General features: G+C 32.1%; 1 protein-coding gene across 8 annotated transcripts in view; it reads right to left on the bottom strand.

Annotated features, from left to right (window-relative positions):
* Window positions 1-479: 479 nt before the first annotated feature.
* The window catches only part of ZnT63C (solute carrier family 30 member 1), a 44865-nt gene continuing 22883 nt past the window's right edge, over window positions 480-22461 (bottom strand). For 5 of the 8 annotated variants that reach the window (XM_074137967.1, XM_074137970.1, XM_074137965.1 and 2 more), the window contains one exon: window positions 480-8347. In XM_074137967.1, the coding sequence (XP_073994068.1) occupies window positions 8168-8347 (180 nt within the window). In that variant the 3' untranslated portion in view covers window positions 480-8167. Of the gene's footprint in view, window positions 8348-17410; window positions 17531-21204; window positions 21368-22461 lie in introns of those variants that run through there. The other 3 variants (XM_074137968.1, XR_012461407.1, XR_012461406.1) reach the window with 3 other exon arrangements.

Below are 22461 nucleotides of genomic sequence, written 5' to 3'. Positions count from 1 at the left end.
TACAGTTAATAGATCATCTTTTTTAAAGTACTATTTCACTTTTAAAACCTATAACGGGAACGGCAAATTGCTCGCATCCCCTTTCTCTCCCAGCAAGCACATTGAAATCTCAGAAATAGAATTCACGACTTAAGAGCTTTTTATAAACCCATTAAATTATGTTCAATCAGTCATGTTTCTGAATTTTTTCATAGTTTCTTGACCAGTTATTTCAAGTAGTATTAGCTTTTACTAAAAATACAGTTCAAGGGAATAAGAAAAAAAAACAAATTCTACATAGAGAACTTTTGTGATATTTTAAAAAAATAAAGTAACAGTTTTGTCCTTATTTTTTAGTGTTATTTACATAAAAACACAATATAAAAATAAACAATGAGATTTGGGTTCAAATTTTCGTTTCTTATTTGTATTACAATAAATACCTGGAATTTATTTTACTTTTTTAAAATAACTTGCTCGCCTCTCTTTTAATCTTGGGACGTTTTATAATTCTTTTTTATTTAATCCTTGTTTTGTCTCAAAATAAAAGATAATTCAAAAGTATAAATATATATATAATTGTACTAAAACTACATAAATTAAAAATTCGCCTTACAATTTTAAGAACTAAATTATATCATAAATTGTTTCACCCAAATATATCAGGATAAATACTCTTGATCTCTAAATCAAATAATAATTTTAAAACAAAACTAACAAAATATTAAATAAATAAATACAAGAAATTATAAGAACTGTAAACTCCTCAGTTATTCTATTAATACTACTTAAATTTTTTTTACTTTCTCTTACTGCTGTAAATTACAGCTTTCACAAGAAACACGTATTTTAGGCGTCCTCTAAAATTGAAAAGGCGGATGCTCGAAATTAGTGACACTGCGTGCGAGCGTGTGTGTGTGGGAGGGAAGTGGTAAGTATAACAAAAAAATTGATAAATCGCAGAATGTTTAAATTTGATATTTGGTATTTGTGCAATCTGGAGGACCTGCCAATGAAGTTTGATAAACTACCGACCAACTGGAATGACACTTTCAATTATCCATTTCATATTTAAAGTTCTTTTACTTTATGTAACACATTTGTAGTCTATCACTTTTATCTGACTATTAGCCCAGAGAAACCCTTACTTTCTTGGAGGAAGAGGTAATGGCTACAAGTAGTGCTGACCAATTATTTGAGAGGAAATGCGCAATGAAATACTTTATTGTTGCGGGCACCTACCCAAGGAAGAAGAATCATGTCTAGGTTTTATATGATTGAATTTACATGATCATGACATGAAATATAAATTTACATTCTACATATATACCAAGTTTCTCGTTGGATAGAGAAGTGGAAACGAAATTTTTAGAGTTTTTAACTATAAAGATAACTGGTAGGAAGGGCATCGAATTGTTAGCTCACAAATACTTCTGGTTCCAAAAAAAGATGACAAATATTTCGATACATAAACTTAATAAACGATTGCACAAGTTTTTGTTTGTATGAGTAATTTTTAATTATACTTTCAAATTGAAATACCTAATCTTCTTAAAATAATTATTTAAAAAATCACAATTTGACTTGTCAGGAAATAACACATTGTATTGAGTGTATTTGTGTGGAAACCGGTCGAATCGAACTAAACAAATTTGGTTAAAATCTAAAATGGTAATCTGATTTTATAGATGATAACAATTATTATTGCGAAAAGCAAGACCATAGGAACAATTAAATTTGTTACTATCTTTCCGCAAGTAAAGAAAGATTGTTTTCTAGTCGCGGGCGCGGGATTGGCCTCCACAGTTCTTAAGCATCATTTTATTTTAACTTATTACTAGAAGAAAATCTAAGGACAGCGTGCTGGATTCGTACGCAGATCACTGTCTGCTGAGTCAGTGTTTTGGGGTTTCGTGAGTATGCAAAATTTCCAAGTGACCCCGTATTTCCTTTTTGCAAGATTATCACTTAAGTTTTGATTTTTTTTTCTTCAAAAATCCATTAAATTTAAAGAGGTTCCGGAATTTGGGCGTTACTTTTTCTTCGCTAGTCATCGTTTTATTATAGTGAGTCCAAAAACAGTTAAAACAAATAAAACTATTTAAAAAATTGAATTTAGAAAAAATATTGGTAAAGTTAGAACTTTGAGGACTGCAGTAAGAGAAAGTTGTGTGTGGGCTTCACACCAGATGTTTTTTCTAAAAAAGAAAAAAAATATACGCTACAAAATTAAAAAATAAATAAAATAATAATAATAATTGTATTTGTTAATATCCGTCGAGAAATTTTATAATATATAACGTGTATAAACTATGACCTAAAATCTAAATTATTTAAATAAGTATGTATTTTTAAATTTATGTATTTACACAGATGGCTTACAAATAACAAAATACATCAATTTCAATATAGGCTATATATAATATAACAAGTTAATTAAATGGCAATTGTGATCGATATTTCGGCTCAACATAGAGATTGGCTTGAGAAGGAAGTGGTTGTAAGGTATTCTAAAAAATTTGTTTTGTGGCTCTCTTTGTGGTGGCAGTCATTTTTGTTTTTATGGGTGCGTTCCACTAAGCGACCACAACGACCACGCTCACGACCGCGGTTTTGGCCGTTCCACTTGCTTCGAGCGTTGCGATCGAAAACCCAAGTGGAACGGACTGTGGGCATTTTAACCGTTCATGTAAACATTACATATGGCGGCCTCGAAAATAAGTCAGAAGCTTGAAGAGGTTGTTTTTTAATTTTAACCCCGTTTATAAGCAGTTATAATAAACTTTATTAATTATTGGTAAAGTTGACTTATATTTAAAGAATATATATAGTTCAATTTTTTATATTACATTTTAGTGGAGTATTTATAAAATTTACGTTTAAATAAAATTAAAATGTCTTTTGTGGCAACAGTTGGATATTTATTAATAATGCTTTAGAAAGTTCTTTATCTAGTTCCGATGAAGAGTGGAATGCAATTTTACAAAATCGCAATGGGAAAAAGCGAAAACTTAGGCCATGTATTATTAGCTATCAGTGTAATTGATTTTTATTCAGATGAAGAATTTAAAAGTTATTTCAGGTAAATGATTTTGTTATTCAGTGATTTAGTATGTAAAGGGATAAGTAATTAATTATTTATTTATTTTTTGTAGACTTTCGAGAAACACATTCTATTATTTACATGAAATAATACTTTCATTTACATGAGATAATTTTTTCGGTCGCCATATTTTGTTTTAAAAATTGCGCCATATTTCTGAACGCCCACTTCGACCCAGCTCTATAGATGGGGCGTTGTGGGCTTCGCGTGAGCGAAAATAGTGACGTCATTAGTGACGTTTTCGCCACGACCACAACGACCGCGGTCGCCAAGTGGAACGCCTGAAGGTATGTTTTGATCGTTGTGGTCGCTTAGTGGAACGCACCCTAAATGTATACATGTAAAACTTTGAATGTTTATGTGTTCCTAGCTCTGGAGATTGCCTTTGTGCGTACGGTAAAACAAAAACAAGTTTCCACACACCAACAACTCTTAGTAGTCACCTACTCATCAACTTGTCATAACTTTCAACTACCTCTCAGTGACTCTTAGGGAGGGTTTACATGGATTCCACCCTACAGCGTCTTTTTAGTATCTTTGACATTTCTAGCAAGCCTAGATTTCTAATAAGAATTTACTTTGAGGCATTTTTTTTTCTCTCTTAATAAAATATGTTGTCCGGATGTGTGACCTTGCTGCGTTTGTTTCCGTTTTGGCATTTTTTTTAAGAACGGATTCTAATGATGTTTATTAAGTTTGTACACACATTACAGCATATATCTCACAATTCTGTACATTTACAGAAGGGTAGTTCTGGGAAAACTGGCAGGTTGCACTTCTTTCCAGAGTAATTTTAATAAAGGAGAAACTATAAGAGTACATATTGAAATCAATCTATTTTAAGTAAAAATTCGTAATTCGAAGACAAGTTAGTTGTCAGATCTTTAAGATGTGATGAAAAAAAAGTCATGGGAGAGTTTAACAACAAATAACTGCACCAAAATAAATTCTGTCATTAGGTTATTCGCAGACCATCTGTCTTAATATTTTTCACTCACCAAGTTTTTCTCTAAAACAATATTTAGGTAACTTTTATATTTTATACAATTAGTATTTTTTCTTTTTATTATGATTTCATAACTATGTTTATTTTGTATTTTTATATGAATTCAAAAGTTAACAGCTATGATAAATAATCTCATTTTTCTATTTTCAGCAATAATTATTATTATTTTTTGTAATTAACTTATTACTAATTAATTATGTAATTAATTAATTTATAATTAAGTAATTTGATAATAAAGCAAGGTTTCTTTTTGACATCATTTGTTAATTCATCAACGTTCTTTTTTCCTTAATGAACATTTTCTTTTCTTTTTTAATTTTTGCTAATATACAATATTGATTACAATTTAAGATGGATTACAAAAAAATTAGGATCATTATTTTTTAAGTACTTGTGGCAGTGATGAAAATATTGATTTTCTTGATAAAATTTATTGTTCACCTGAAATTTGAATCCAATATGATATTTTTACTCTTGGGGAATGTTTTAACAGACTTTTAAAATTTTTAAAAATAAAATTAAAAAAAAAACTTCATTATAAATAAAAATATATACCAGTGTAAATAATAGTCAAATAATAAATTTTAATGCTCTGAAGATCTAAGACTTTTTCGGTAGATACTGAAACTGCTGTCAGTAGACTTTAGAAGAAATGCAGCGGATGCAAAAAATTATACTTTGGTTACTTGAGATACTAGTAAAATAAACTCTAACTTTCTTGTTTTCCTCATTTATTACTTCCCGCTATCTTAACTATTAACCCCGCTTGTAGGCCCTGCCTTGAACAAGAAGTTGGAGCACAAGAGTAAAGGCGAAAAATTCTAGTAGTCTTAGCTTGTGATTCAGATAAAAGAGAAGGAATTTTCAATTTTAGGAACAATTAATGATGATGTACTAATTATTTTTTTTTACATTGTAGCCCTAAGTACGTTTAGGATAGAGAGTTAATGGCAAAGGACCCGTGGGCGAGGTTCAAGATGATTTGAAGGCTTTCGAAACCTTTTGCTGATCATCAAACTTCCTTCGTGGAGCTCTTGTGCAAGTAGAACTTACAAAACATACTGAACGAAACCGATTTGAATTCATGAGACTAGGTAATTTGTCCTAAACTTCTCTTTCTGCAACGATCAGCACTGCCTTTATGATTTGAATCTTGTTTGGATAGATCAACAATTGAATTGAGCTATTTTCTAAGATCAGAGCCCTGAACTTTAACTGGCAAACTGCCGCGAAAGGGTTTGAAGAAAAAAACAGAAGAGAGTTTTACCCCACATACTTTTACCCTTAAGAATTGTAAGGGCGGAGGACTTCATTTATTATGGTTCCAAGCTAACTAAAAAAAAAGGAGGAATAAATTGAAAGAAAAATTGGTGCAGCGTATCAATTATTCTTCTTCCTGAAGAAGTATTTTTGGAGTCGTGTTCTTTAAAGCTGTGGAAGTCAGGATTTATAAAACTCAAGATTAGATCCTCAGATATGTTCAGGGAAGCTGGGCCATTTCAAGTCAAAATGAGCTCGTCCTACTCCATTTTAAACGGAAAAACCGGCGTGAGATCTTCGACAGTACATGCGTGCCCCACAATGGACAAGAAGGACTAAGGCCAAAACCGAATATATGAATAAGGATCTCCATGTATGCATAGACATCAGCTTTGCTATTCTATACTCATGATGGAGATAGTGAGATATGAACTGCAAAATTATAATAATAGTAAATAAACTGCCTGAACGGTGATATTTGGCGAGTTGGTCGTTTTTCACTCAGAAGGGATGCGAAGGTTTCTACAGATGTACCAACGTTGCTTAACATTCTCAACTTAAAAGCGAATGAATAGCGCTTGCCGTGACTCATCTTTTAGGTTGTAGCGTCTTCAACAACTACAATGTTTATCCTATAGCACAGTTGGGCCAAATACGGCCCGCGCTAGAGTGAACAAATTGTAAGTATCGTGTTATTTATACAATTTGCAACCATAATTACAGTAACGTAATCTATCATGTATATTATATTTAACTGTTGAGCAACGAATATAATCCACTGTTATGTTATATCTCCTTTCATGGTGGTTTGGGAATGGAAATATCTCTAATAACTACGGTTCCTTTTTTTTTTTTGGCACTCGAATGAGCACAGACGAGGGCTTCATACTCCACAAAATGATCTGGTCGATTCAGATTACAATTCGCACCGACCACTAGTGTTCAAAAGCTATAATCCTCACTAGGAAACCGCTGGTGTACCGCTAGAAGGCGATTCTACAAGAGATCTGACCCTAAAGCTGTGTACAAACTATCAAGAGTCGTGTTATATTCCCATAACACTCACCAAAGCTCGCCCCCCGGGTGATAAGTACTGGTTAACTAATCATAAAAAATGTACCAATAGAAAAGCTACTAAATGCGAAAAAAGTGTGAATAAAAACCCCTGTATTAGAACAGCTAGGCAGATTAGTTCAGTCAAAAATCAACATTTGAATAGTCAACTGTGGAAATCGTTAAGCTTCTAAAATGGTTCCGTAACCCAAAACACTAACTTTGTTTAATATTATTCGACTAGTTTCTACAATTTAAGTAGAACAGCCTAAAAATTCCATGATTAACTTTACATATAGGGAACAATTTCAAGTACCCATTTCGATCCCATACATCCCAGTCCTCTAATACTTAATGTTTCTTAACAAGATTTTTGTCAATCGCAGAGCTCATAAGGGTAAAAAAAAGTTTGTTAAGAGTCGTAAAAGGGCAAGCAATATTGTTCAAGTCATCAGTGTAACCAAGTAACAAAATGTCTGGATCGTACTTGGCGGCCCCACGTCAAGACCCCAATGTCTCGGATTACTTTTGCAAGGGCCAGCTGTAATAAAATAAGATAGACTAAGGCATTTCCTTGTCTCAATACTCAAATATTTCTGATTCTGAAGAGGAGTACTTAAACAAAGTTTTAAATACTTCGGCTCCACGTAACAACTGTCGGAATGCGAAATCCACAAGAGAATACCGAGTGTCTTCAACTCAGCTCCCAGCACACTGGCAACATCTCATACAGAAAATTGTTTATAAGGCGCTCATGAAGTTAATTGCTGGCATAATCTTGGTATCTCAATCAAAACTCCGGAAATAACGTTCCTAAACTCTGAAATGGACTTCTGAAAGGTGATTCCAGACATCCAGAGAACAAAGAGTCGAAAAAGTAACCAAATTTTTAATATAATTAACTGTTTTTAACAAATCTTGGCTAGACATAATGTAATCCGCAAGTGCATAATCTAGAACAAGAAAGTTAGCTCCAGCTTTCAACGCAGACCTCTGAAATTGGTAACATTCTACTAAAATCAAGAATGAACATAAGGCAATTCTGGTGTCACTAACTTCTGACAAAACGCAGAAAACGATCAGAATTATTTCTTAATACAGAAATTTCGAAGTTGACACAGAATATCACAGATAGATTTTTTTTTTTTTTAATGGCTGTTACACTTAAAGAAGATGATGCTAGGCAGGGCTCCCACAAAAAGATGTGCTTGAATGGGAAGTAGGAACTAGATAAAGATACAAGATCTTCGTGCAATGTGGGTAGATTAAGTCTGAGCTCTAGGATAAATAAAGCTCTGATAAAGAGGTTATCTAAACTTGACGATAACCAAGTATTTTTCTTTATTTCTCTAAAAATACTGCATTTATTTATCCGGTTTGTATCAAGATTCTTAAAACTGACATTTTCCTTAATGGATATTGCTTATAATCCAACAATAATAAAAAATAATGTTTTTATTTTAAAAATTTATTAAAATATAAATTTCCTTAATAATTGCTTCTAGCTTTAAATGCTAGGCTACGTCAAAATAGTACAATTTCATTGTACGTTAAATTAAGTAAAATTAAAAATACTATTCATTATTTTTCTCTTTTACGAAAAATTAAATTGGAGGTCACGAACTAAGAACATAAATAAAAAAAAATAAATTTTTATAAAATATAAAATAAATTAAGTAATAATAACTATTTTTCTCACAGTTAAGGTACATGATCATTTTTTAAAAGAGAAATATATACTATGAATTGGTAGTAGTGTGGTGGTGTCATTGTCTGACACATGATTGCGGTGGCGAATGAATTGAAGATCTTCCATGGTCAAGTAACGAACCTCTTTCCATTTCACTCAATTCGGCTCTGGACAATGTTGGCAAACTCAGAGTGCTAGCACAAACCCGTTGCCTACATAAATATGGAGTATCGCTAGGAGATGTCTCTTCTTTGCCCTGTAAAAAATAAGCAATCAAATTAAAGAATTTATAGAGAAATACTCACAATAAATACACATTTTCTAAAAACTAAAATGTAAAAGTGTTTATACCCTACGTAAATTTTGGTGGTAAAGATTGTAATTACATTTTTTTTTATTTTAAATATTTAAGATTTGGCTCATATTGCACCTTCCATTTTTTCCCCTCCCTTAATCTTATACGGCATTCCAATTCTAAAAGCTTCCAGATTTCTTAACAAGTTTACAGGAAAACTTTGGACCTATTCATACACTCGTGGTTTATAGATTTTTTCTCAAACATGGGATTCTATAAATGCTTTAAACGTATTTCAATAATGCAGAAAAGATATTTTGAAATTAAAGTACAGCCCGGAATTCGAGGCTGAGATCAATAGCATAAATGATTGCTGCTGCCTTTTGGAAAAGAGGTTTCAGCAATAAAGAGACGAGAATTTTTTCGGATAGCTAGGCTGCGCTTAAGATTTTGACCAGGTCGAGTTGGAGCTCTAAATTTGGTGGCGAATATAACATAAGTTTCAATGGCTTTGCTTCGAGGAGTAACTTGAAGTCCTTCTGGGTACGGGACGCGTAAGAATATAGCAGCTATAAGAGATCCGAATTTTTAAGATGGGATCCTAAACATCATAAGCAGGTGTCATGAAACAATTTGGCGAGGAAGTAAATTTAAGAAGAGATAATTTTTAATAACTTCTTAATTACGTGTGTATATATATATTCTTTATATACGAGGTGTGTTCAAAAAGTAACGGGAATTTTTAAATTTCGCGGGTTTGGAGAGTCTGATTGTAAATTTTTTTTTTTTATTATGTTGGTACACATGCCCCTGAAGTACGATAAAATTTTCAGTAATATTCATTGTTTACTTCTTAAGTGGCAGCCGTTAAGGTTAGACGTGTTTTTCGAGCTTGGCGATTTTTGTTTGTTAAAAAAAATGGATCAAAGAATTTGTATTAAATTTTGCGTAAAAAATGAAATAAAGTGTGTGAAATGTTAATAAAGGCATATGGTGAGTCTGCTATGAGTAAAACAAGGATTTACGAGTGGTATAAGCGTTTCCAAGATGGCCGCGAAAACGTTGAAGATGACGAACGTCCTGGACGTCCAAGCACATCAACAACCGATGAAAACGTGAAAAAAGTGAAAGAAATGGTTATGAACGATCGCCGAATCACAATCAGAGAAGTCGCTGATGATGTTGTCATATCAATTGGCTCATGCCATGAAATTTTTTCGGATGTTTTGGGTATGAAACGTGTGGCAGCAAAATTTGTTCCAAAATTGTTGAATTTCGAACAAAAACAGCGGAGAATGGAGTTGCTCAAGAGTCACTCAATGAAGTCGACAACGATGCGGATCTACTGAAACGTGTTATAACAGGTGACGAAACATGGGTTTACGGATATGATGTCGAAACTAAGGCTCAATCGTCCCAGTGGAGGCATTCTGGATCGCCAAGACCGAAAAAGGCTCGACAAGTGCGGTCGAATGTGAAGGTTATGCTCACTGTGTTCTTCGATTTTAATGGCATAGTGCATCATGAATTCTTGCCACAAGGTCAAACAGTCAATAAGGAGTACTACCTACAAGTTCAACGCCGTTTGCGTGAAGCAATCCGAAAAAAACGCCCGGATTTGTGGCAAAACAATTCATGGATTTTGCACCACGATAATGCACCTGCTCACACTTCATTGCTTGTTCGTGAATTTTTGGCCAAAAACAAAACTTTAACGATGCCCCAGCCTCCATATTCGCCAGACATGGCTCCATGTGACTTTTTTCTATTTCCAAACATAAAGAGAACATTAAAAGGCCGTCGTTTTACAAGCATAGATGACATTAAAAGCGAATCGCTGAAAGAGCTGAAAGCTATCACAAAGATCGAGTTTCAGAAGTGTTTCGAGGATTGGAAAAAGCGCTGGCACAAGTGTATTGTATGCGAAGGGGACTACTTTGAAGGCGACAATATTAATGTAGATGAATAAATAAATATTTTTTTCAAAAAACGAAAATTCCCGTTACTTTTTGAACACACCTCGTACAGGGTGTCCCAAGCTACATGGATAACGACTTTTTCTCGGAAACTAAGATAGCTAGAAAAAAACTAAAAAATACGTGTTCCCTTAGTTTTTTGTTAGGAATCCAAATTTACTTCGTAAATTTTTTTCGGTGCTTCCAGAAGCGAGGTACAGGCACCAACTTCATTTTTTCAAATAGGAAGGTGCGGTTTTTATTTCAGAAATAGATTCCTCTATTTTTTTAAAGAAAAATTTACTGGAACGGTTTTTTTCTGTGAGCGATATTTTAGAAGTTATGAATGAAAACATGATTCTTATAAGAAATTTCAAAATGATAATATTATAACGGTTTTTTGATTGAATAAGAAGAAAAGTACTATTTTATCATAAATTTTACTCCTCATTAATATTGCAGATCATGCTCGAAATGGCCTCCACAATTAGAGATGCATAGACATGCACTTTCCTGCCAATTGCCCCTTACTGCCAAAGAAGTACATTCGGCTTTAACTGAGTTACAGGCATCTATTATTCTCTGCTTTAGTTCATCTACAGATGCAATCCCTGCTTGATTCTGATACATAGATTTAGAAATGCTTTTAGATAAGCAGAAATAAGGAAAGAAAGAAAAAAGTTATGAATAATCACCTTGTTTTTCAGGTATCCCCAAAGGAAATAGTCCGTAGGTGTCAAATCCGGTGAACGAGATGGCCACTGAATCGTCCCCCATGTCGATATAATACCATGAGGCATGTAAAGAGATATCTCGATAGGCAATTTGATGGGCATGTTATATCGACACGGGGGCTATTCAGTAGCCACCTCTCTCACAGGACTTGACACCTATGGGCTATTTCCTTTGGGGATACCTGAAAAACAAGGTGATTATTCATAACTTTTTTCTTTCTTTTCTTATTTCTGCTTACCTAAAAGCATTTCTAAATCTAGGTGAATCAGAATCAAGCCGGAATTGCATCTGTAGATGAACTAAAGCAGAGAATAATAGATGCCTGTAAGTCGGTTAAAGCTGAATCTATTTCTTTGGCAGTTCCAGTAAATTTTTCTTTAAAAAAATAGAGGAATCTATTTCTGAAATAAAAACCGCACCTTCCTATTTGAAAAAATGAAGTTGGTGCCTGTACCTCGCTTCTGGAAGCACCGAAAAAAATTTACGAAGTAAATTTGGATTCCTAACAAAAAACTAAGGGAACACGTATTTTTTAGTTTTTTTCTAGCTATCTTAGTTTCCGAGAAAAAGTCGTTATCCATATAGCTTGGGACACCCTGTATACATATATATAGAATTTGGCGGAGATTCGCTAAATATCTTCTTTCACTACGTAGGGTGCAATTAACAGTTTTTGGAGCGCTGACTAGGTGGCAGTTCCAAAGTAAAAAATATGGTTAGTCCTAAAAGACGGAAATATGTTCAGAGAGCAGGAAAAGCGGTAAACCACTTACACAGACGTTATTACCATTTCTACGGAATGTTTCGTGGGAATATTACAGAGAATTGTCTTAGGAGGCTGCTTGACGTTAGACACTCCTCAAAAGTCAACATTTCAGTAACATAAAATTTATTTGTAACATAAATAGATTGTATAATACCTGCGGTAAAAATCTCTTTTAGGTACCTGGAATTGGTGGGGTAAGAAAGCAACAAGATGTTAGAAATTGGCTATGGACAACTCTACATTCTTAAGCGTTCAGTTGTCGTCAAGAAGTACTTTTGTGACGAGCAAATTAAGGATTGTAGAATAAGTTTAGTACAAAACAGTAACAAACTCAAGGGTGCCACCGGGCGTAAAAATATGAGTAGACAGAGAGTTATGAAATAAGCTGCTTAAGAATATTATTTTTGATGTTTTTTTTAATGAAAAGAACCTTAGTCCATTGAGGCATGATGAATAGCGACAAATTGATGAAAATAAATCAAAAGAATTTAGGAAAATTGTAACATTTTACAAAGCCCCACAGTGACCTCATTCTTTGACTGACTAAACTGAAGATGGGCTTCTTGAAGCCCATCCAGAAACGCATATTTCTGAATATATATTCAATTGTGATTGAAAAGATTAATCATTCAACCCCTAATAACTTATTTTGTTTGATTTGTTAATTAGTTTACTTCCACCTTAAGTGGCTTGCTCCCATCATATTCACATTCTGCAACATATCAAAGCTATCATTAGTAATTAATTAATAATAATATAATGAATAATGATCTTAAGTAATCCTTTATGACCTAATGGATGCTTAAGATTACATACTCAAAAAATTTAAATAAAACTGATTCGACTTTATATGTATACCTTAAAATCAATGTAGGAAACAACAAATCTTTAAAGTTAAAATTTTAGACACATTAAGTTGTTTTTGAAGGTATAATTAATATGTAGAAGTCAGAACCGTACAGATTTACTGAAATCATACTTTATGAGGAGTCTAACATCACCCTTTCCCTGAAATTTCATTTTTTTGAGGTGTAAGAGAAAGTAAAAACACGTTTATCAAGAATAAATATCATGTTTTCTCCTGCCTGCAAAGCCGTGTAATAAAGTTGCAATAAAATATAAAATTATTAAATCAAAAGTAGTGAGTGTAGTTATATTTTAATCACTTGTAAGTAAAAGTGAATAATGCCTTTACTTTCACTTATTATTGACGCAAACTACTATTCAACTCCAACAAATCCGACATAGGCCAGCAATATGAGAAAACAACTGAAACAAGAACATGTTGCAAAGCAAGGGTCTTCACAAACAGCAATGTAAAAATGAATTTACTGTAGTGGGTAAACATTATTTGCACATGTTTTAAATTCGTGTGTTAGTAATGAATTTATTAACATAAAATGTAATAATCCATCTGTGAGTAGTATGTTTATAATTTGGTTCAGTAAACTGAGGAGAACAAAAACAAAACAAAACAAAAACTTGTTTGAAACACACAACTTTCGCATACAGCAATTTTAAATTTTAAGTTACAACTTACACATTTTCTTCAAACTTAGAATATTTGCTGAATGTTAGTTGCATTCAGAATTTGGAAAGGTTTGCTGCAACTAACACCGTACTTTTATAAGTTCTGTGACAAAAGCCAGCTCCCTAAAACCGCCTTAAATAAATAACCTCAGTCAACAATCTCGAAACACATACGATAGGCTAATACGCTTAGATTATGGTTTCCAAAGAGCCAGAATTTTAATTTCTATTAGTCTCGAAAAAGCACGTACTTTATTATAAGTACGTTTTGAGTTTGCGCCGGAAATACACGGTTTTAGATCCTAACTCTTCTGCATCTAAAGAAATAACCTAGCAGTTAGTAGCCAATGCAGTTTTATCGTCAGTTATCAAAATATCTTTTCTTTAACGTTTTATTTTTATTTTATTTTGTTTATATCATCTTTACTAATAAATTTTTTTACTGTTTTACTCTTTTGCAACAAACTATAAAATCCACTTTTTGCATTTAGTAAATAGTGATTTCTACTCCTTAAAAACGCACAATTTTTTAGTTTTTGCAGGGAGCTCATTGTCAGTTATTATTAAAACTTTATTTCTTACTATTGTAATGCAATAATTTTCTGCCTCCGAAACAGCTATCAGTTCTGCTGAGTAAAATAAAATCAAATTTTAAGGTTTAAAAGACCGTTTTTCGCAAAAGGTCCAAAGAAAGCTCGCAGAACCTTTCCTCTTTGAGCCGATGCCAAAGTCTATTATTTAATAAGTAAACAAATTTTGCCTTGACGAAAATAAAAATTAATCGCAGCGACATCATATTCAAATTATTTCAATATTCACCTCAGTAAGAATTTTTGATGTAGTTTTCAGTAAATGAAATCAAGTTGATTTGACTGCTTACAATGAATTAAAAAAAAAACTGCAAAAAATCTATAATGAGCTGAGTAAATAGAAAAGGATAAATATTATTTTTTAGGAGTACGAATACATAAGTTCTTTTGATATAATTTTAATATACTACATATTTGATCTAAAATTATTATACAAATGACGAAATTTTGGCTGAATTCTAGGCAGAAAATTAAAGCAAAATAACAAATTTTGAATAACCAACAGATTTGCATTTATGAACTTTTTGGTTCAACATTATGAGTTCTACTTTTTGTTAAGTTTCGTGAACATGAATTATTTGTTAGATTATTAATTATTTATTAAAAGGTATTATTTATTCATTATTGTTTCATTATTATTCATTATTCAATGAGTCAGAAGAAAAATCAAGAAACCACTGCTTATGTTTGGATAGTGACAGGATATTTAACTTTTGAGATTTAATTTTTTTTCGAGGTGTAAGTTCTCTGAAAGCATTGGAGAATTATCTCCAAGTACTGAGTTAATTTTAAGAAAATTAAATTTAGTTATCAAAGCTAGCTTTTAACGATTTATTTATATTTTCTTTAAAGGGAGAATTTTACAGAACTGAAACAAATGGAATTTGCTGCTTATATATAAAGAATTAGAAACTTTAGAACATATTATGTGTCACTAATAAACACTTTATCATGTCAGAAAACTATACTTAGAGCTATCTGCTTTTTGAAGACTTAATAATTATTAAAAATATTCTTACGCTAGTTCTTTTTATCTGTAAACAAAGGTGTTACAACAGATTAATTTAATATTTCTCGAACATATTCACTTTGAATTTTGGAATTTTTCGAATTTTTGTTCTCTCTTTATCTCTTGATTATATCATTGAATATAATTCATAAAGACCTTTATTTTTCCATTTTTGTTTAGATTCTTTTTTATCGCCCATCTACACATAAGGCCATAAGACCCTACTAGAATTTTACTTTTATTTCGTTTTCCTCTTTTATAAATTGTTGACTCTCAAATTTTACTTAAATTTTTTTTTACAAATTTTTACTTTTTTTTCTTTTTGGCTTTCATTATTAAGAAAATTAAAAAACTAAATCAAATCTATAAATAAAACCTAAATTATATTCAGTCAAATCTATCCCGGCCAAGAATCAACCCAGAAATAGAGAGAAAAATATTGAAAATGTAGACATTACGTTAGTCATGACCGATCATTAAAAGTTAATATAATTAATTATTAGGCGATCACAAAATCATATGAAATTAGTAATGTGAGTTGCAAGTAAGTGCATCCCAAAAAATTATTAGTTTAAACCAGTGGTTCCCAACCTTTTTTTCACCCCGAACCCCTAATGATATTTTACTCGAACCTCACACCCCCTGAAATTTATATTATGTGATCTGCTCATATCAATACAAGTATAATAACAACCCAAGATGTGAAATATACTCATAAAACGAAAACTAATGAAATGTTTTCTAACAAGCACAATGAATATCTTAATCATGAGAAATAAAAATATGAAAAATATTAGAATAATAATATCCTATTATACACGTGGACTTTTCTCGCGCCCCCTGGAATATCGTCTCGCACCCGCAGGGGATTAAAAAAAAAAATTAATAGGAAATGTTTTGTAAAAAGATTAGCCATCAGATACATAGAAAGCTTAAAGAAAGCAGCCTTTTTTGAGAAAATCGCATCACTTCCGGATTATGAATTTCGGCAAAAAACCGAATCTGGTATCAGAAACTATAACTTTAAAAGATCGGAACAAGTGTCCAAGTTTAAACAATATGATTTTTTTTTCTGTGTGTGTGTGTGTGTTGTTTGTGTGTAAGAGAGATAGAGAAAATGCAAAAACGTTTTTTTCCTGTTTAATAGTACGTACTCCAAAACACATACTTCTTGTGAAAACTCAAATCGGTAGTTTTAAACGATCGTAATTATTCCCATTATTAGGATAAGAGACTTACTTAAGGCCGTGATGATGATGGGTTATTATTAAGCCGTTACTTTTATTTATTTATTAATTTTTTTAAGGCGCGTCAATATTTGAGTCATTGGCATCTGGAGCTTTTTTCAAGGTACCGCCGGCATCTCGTTACAGACAAAACCGGACAGTGAGCTGTAGGGCTACTAGAAAAAAAAAATTCTAAAAACCAGCATCTGGATTCGAACCCGGGATCTCAGCATTGGAATCCAGAATTCTCTAACCTCTCAACTAACTTAAGCCTAATTATGTACATCTTTACATTGCGCTTTAAAAACAAGAATTATAAAATAGGAAACTGTGTTCCTCGGCCCTCTGTACACGTCCATATGTTGAAGGTAGTAGCCAAGTCATGTAATATGTAATAATCAATTGTTAGCAAGAAATTTTCTGCATGTCTGCGGTTTTCCTTATTCCTTCCGGTTTTTCATCTTTTCCGCCTTTATTTTGTAATAAAGGAAACCACAAGATTTTTTGATGGCTCAAGCAATTAAGTTTACGCATTAAATGACACCACACACACATACACACAAACTTCTTAATTTTATTATATGCATTTCTCGTATTAAATGCACTCACGATCAGCAACAGAAACAAGAAATTTTAAAACTGGTAGTTAACTTATATAATTTTTAGCCAGAATTATTGTATCAGCGAAAAAAACTAAATAAAAAAAATTAAAAAACCGAGGAGAAACTTAACTGTCTCACATTCCAGTGTCTCTATTTGATTTATCTGTAAAGATGAGCCTAATAGTAAACAAAATAGTACATATTCAGGCGACAGTGCTGCCTTATACACCTAGTGCTTTAAAAAACTCATTAGATCCCGGTTAAATGTTCTGACCAGGTTCGTAATCTAATATAGAAGCAATTTAATTAAGTTTCCCATAGGTTGCATCTATTACTATTCTGCCAATTAAAAAAATTAAGTAAACCTCCTTTATATCAACTTTTCAGCAGTAATTTTCATATATTGAATAATGGATCTGACTAAGACAATAAGCGGATGCAAAACAAAATGAATACATCAAAGTCAAGATATTTAAAAAATCTACAAATACTGGCGGCACCAAAAATTAAAACAGTAAACATGCATCAAGCAAATGAAATTATTAGTAAAATGTAATAATTAGTAAATATATTACAGGATTTATATAACGAATAAAAATAATTATACTTACCTAAAAATATTCATAATCCAATGGCATTCTTGTTAAATGTATAGGATATCATGTTTTAAATGCAAGATTTAACGGTTTATTCAGTATTATTTGGAAGAACGTGGACTAAAACTTGCGTGCCTTTAAATAATGACAAATGAAACATATAAAAGAAAGTTAATCAACCAAAAAGAAGCAGTTATAGCAGTTTAGCAACAACGACCATATTTATAAAGAAGAAATTCAAAAATATACACACAAAAAATATAGATATTTAAAACGTTAAATGCTACTAATGAATACTACAATAAAAAGTAAAAAGTGAAATTGCAAATGTTCAATATTAAAACAAAATAAGACCGGATGTCTATGTGAAGTTGTCGTTGTCTGCCCTGGTAATTGTCTTATTTTCTCCAATTTCGAAATGCAGTTTATTTTATAAAATTCATTCACTCGTATATTGCTTAACAATTCATTTTGAAAAAAATCTATTTTCATCCAATAAATACAAAAAAAAATCAGTGATATGAAATGTGTATTTTGTTTGTTCTTTTTCTAATGGTAGCAAAGTGTTTTTTTTGTTTAATTATTAAAAAACAAATTAAGTGAAAATTAAATATATATATATATATATGCTTCAGATACTCATATTTGTGACTTTATAAATGAGTTTCTAAATGGGAAATGTAAATAAATAAAATAAGAAAAATTACTAATTATTATGCCTATCAAGTGTTACATGTAAAACCATGAGGACAAATAAATCGCAACTTTTAACAGAAAACTCAGTAAAAAAAGTTGATAAATTTCAAATATCTTATTTATTTGTTTATTCACTTTTTTATGATTTTTTTAAATAACTTTGAAATTAAAGAAAACATAAATTTGTCAGATCGAAGATTATTTGTTCTTAGAGAAAATAAAGTTACTGACGAAGTTAGGGGAAACATCTTCACACGGACATCTTCCGATGTACATTACATAATGCATTCATAACCTGATATATTCAGATGCTACAAAGAAGGGAGGGGTTGGTCTTCAAATTCCCTCATGAGCTCCTAAAGAAAAAGCAATATAAGCGTAGCAACAATCCACACCCGAAACTTAATCTAACTAAGACTCACAGCAGTCCGAAAATCTGTCAAAAAACTTCAGGAATTAAGATTCTTTACTTTTAGCCTCTAAGAATTAAAATCGACTAACTTATGCACAAAACAAATGTTGTTCATGTCTTATCTCAGGGCGAAAGCAGTGTCAGTACTGCGCTTTCTTAATGGAATACCACCGCCGACTGCGCTGTACCTCTGTGTTAACCATTTTGCTCCTAGCTTCAGTTTTAACTGTAGAGTCTTCGTCTAAGAAGATAGTAGTTTTTCCCCATATCATATATCAAAAGATCAAACCCATTAAAAGTGTACAAACATGCCGTATTCATAGAATCCATCTAAGAGCCTTCAAGCCATTAATAAATGTCTTAAAAGAAAACATGCTCTCTCTAACTACAAAAAAGTTAGGCAATTGCATTCTTGATATTTCTAGAGGCTCAAGGACATTCCCAAACATTTAGCCTATAAGGTAGGGACAAAAATGGATTAAGGAGAACTAATAGCATGTTGCGAAGGCTAGAAATCCTAAACAAATACAATATGGTTTTTGTGAAGGATCATTTTGCAAGAACTTCTCATTTTAGTCGTGGACAGCTTCCCAGGATTGACATAAGAATAAAACAACCGAACCAGTGTTCTCTTTTGTCTCAATCTGGCGTTCATCAATTATACGGCGTTTAATAAGGGCATTTACCCTTTTTAGAAGATCCCAGACTCTTGAATGCTGAAAAATACATGTCTTTCATACGACCATTATAAATTTAAAAATTAAAACAATTTCACCTTTTACATAGTATAAACCGAAACCACATAAAGTGCGACAAAAGGTATCATAATGGTTAGCGTTGCATATAAAATAAATTTACAAAATGCAAAAACTTCGATATATAATTTTTAAACCATCAACTTGAATTTTTTGCGCAACAAATGCCGTGGTCTTAACACCGATTTTACTCTGAATTATTTAAAAATTTGGTTGAGATACTTCAAATGATTTTCCCTCACATAATTTTTAAATTAAGAAGTGATATCTGAAGTTATTGGCCTCCGGAGCTTTTTATTGTGCAGTGTCAGTCTGCAGACAATGTTCTCTCGTTACAGACAACACTGCCCATCACCGGACAATGAATTGTAAGAGGCACAGAAGAGAAAATATTAGGAAGGCAGCTGGACTTGAACCCAGATTTACGCATGAAAATCAAGTCCTAACAATTATTTTTACTATTTAAATGTGTAGTTACCCTTATTAAGTTAAAAATTAGAACACTTTTTTTTATTAGTTCCCACATAAGTGAAGTACCTGGTTTACAGTGCAAACCTTATTAGCAGTGCTACTAATAAAGTACTCCTACTTCCGAGGGTGGAGGGGGAATTCAATAAAGTCGCACCCCCGCTTAACGTATTTTGCACCAAAACTTAGAATCTGATTGTTGGACCTAAACGGAAAAATATGCTGCTGTAATTCCGTTTTCATACTTTAGGGACCACAAAACAACTTTCTTTTTTTTTTATACATAACTGAATGTCTCTCATCATTAAAATACCTCTTTCTAAAGAAAGGTATACGTGATGTTTAGAAAATTTATCGAAGTTTTATTACATATTTAAGCATCAATTGTTATAAATTTACAAGAGCTGAAAAAAGATAAACTAAAAAATTAAAAATAATTTTAAATATCTTAAATGCAACAAAAATCTTTGCACTTAGCAGTAAAGAAAAAATTTTTTTTTTGCAAAATGTTAAATTCAATTTGGCCAGCTTCCCGTAAAGCCTCACCAATGCAACATGTTGGTCACCATGATCACGTCTTTCTTTCTAAGGTACTTCATCACTAACAAATTTTTAAGATAATCACCTGGCAATTTGACATAGAGCTCGCGTAGTTTTAGCAACTGAACCCTTTTGTTTCTCCAATTAGTAACGCAAATTTATATTTTACGTACAAGCAAATACGTCTTATAAAGATAACATACATCTTAAGAACGTATATATATTAAAGGTTTATTAAAAAATAAAATGTTCAATGATACTTGAACTGACTGTTGTAGGAGGACATAATATGTCTAGAAAACACTCTTTCCTCCAAAGATGAATGGATGTAGTGTTTATAAACATCAGTCGTAAGAGAGAGTTTTGAAGTTCATGATTCCACGTTACTTTCTTATGTTTCCTCTTTATTCCTCCAAGTTTAATTTTTCTAATCAGAATACAATCAATGAAGAGAGAGCAAGCCAAACGCTCACAGTTACTGCGATCCATACGGATCTATTGTAACATTCCCCAGTTAATCAACGGCTCAAACCTCACATCCTGCCCAATACTCACAAGAAAGCCCCAAAGGGGCTTGGGTGGCGTCCTCGAATAGCTCAAAGCCGTAGGCATTTTTACGCCCAATTTGAGAAATCTCTCTCTTGCAACGCCCTCACAAAAGTAGAGTATATGGAACGGTGACTATTTCTCAGTCAAGCAAAACTTACAACGACCACTATCGAAAAGACTCAGCGTATTCATACGTCTAATTGTTTAGTTAAATTAAGAGATTTAGTTAATAAAAATCACCTTTAAAATAAAAGTCCAAAAGACCAAATGCAAAAAAATTTGTAATACAATAATTTGAAGTTTATACATGCTACAAAACTGTTAAGTGCTTAAGAGGTTAAAGCAAGAAAATAGAAAAATTAAAAAATTGATACAACATGCTTACTTACATACAAAAGAGCGATATATATAGTAGGCATATTTACAGCATGTCTTACTTCTATGAATCCTTTTTTTTAAAGTCCATATAAAATATATGAAAACTTCCACGTTTACACGAATTTAAGTACATTATAAAACTAATTTTATACTTGATTATCTATAACTCCTAATCTGCAAAAATATAAACAAGAAAAAAACTACTTATTGCTCTCTCACTAAAGACAAAAATAATGGAATCTCTCTTTCCAACTGAAATCGCTCCTCCGTCTTGTTAAAAGAATTTTCTTGGGATTTTTTTTTTTTTTTTAATGCAATTGAGTTTTTCAACGGCACTGCAATATTCTGCGAATGTTAATGAATTGTTGATTCAGAGTTTGGTTTTTTGGAGAAGAAAAATTCAAGCCTTCAAACCTTACATAGCAGTTAATGCTGCGTGTAATCATCCTGAGAAATTTGTAAAGGATGCTCTAACAACACAGTGCCCTAGGATCCAAGATTAGATTCTTAAGTCTAATGAAACAGACAGAATGTTGCTCTAGTTGGTGTGTGCCGCAATAGCCCTATGGATTGTGGTGGTATAGAGCAACTGGTCTAACTGGAATTTAAAATAGTGTAGCCGCTTTAGAAAAATAAAAAAATGGACTAGAAGTGGGATAATTCTGGCTGATAGATTATGGCTAATATCGTATTGTAAGAACCTTAACAAGGGGGACAGCCTAAGGGCTGTCATAAGCAATGGTGTAAAAAAATTGTACTGGTACGTCTAAAATAGGTTAAAAACTCATTAATTTTTGTGCATCACGGTTAGTTTCTATCCCCACACTTTGAATACGAAAAACACCAAATTTTCTAAGACTCTTTGCTGGAATTAATTATCTATCAGCTTTCAGTGAAAAGCATTAGGTTCAATTTTTGGGGTTCAACGTTTGCCCTCCTTTACTTGTGTTAAAAGAGGGTGTCAGCTCGAGTGAATATGAAAACTAATTGGGAGCTGCTTAAACATCGTGTTTTATTGTAAGGCCTTTGCTTGAAAATCTTGAAAAATTTAAATAATTACATATTACTATAATCAGAGACGACAAAAATTATAAGTTTATGCAGAGAACACGAGTAAAAAAGGTTAACAGCTATTGAATTATAGTAATGATTAAATTTTCTGAGTAGACTAATAGCATTTATTTATTTATTAGCTTGTATTTATATGGTAGTTATATGAAACTTCCCTAAATCAGGCGCCCTTAGTATTCGCTCACAATACTGCGATA

The sequence above is a fragment of the Rhodnius prolixus genome, unplaced genomic scaffold (assembly GCF_049639745.1).
Source record: "Rhodnius prolixus isolate KJV_2025 unplaced genomic scaffold, Rpr scaffold_11, whole genome shotgun sequence".
NCBI lineage: Eukaryota > Metazoa > Arthropoda > Insecta > Hemiptera > Reduviidae > Rhodnius > Rhodnius prolixus.
This window is presented reverse-complemented; position numbering and strand designations above follow the sequence as displayed.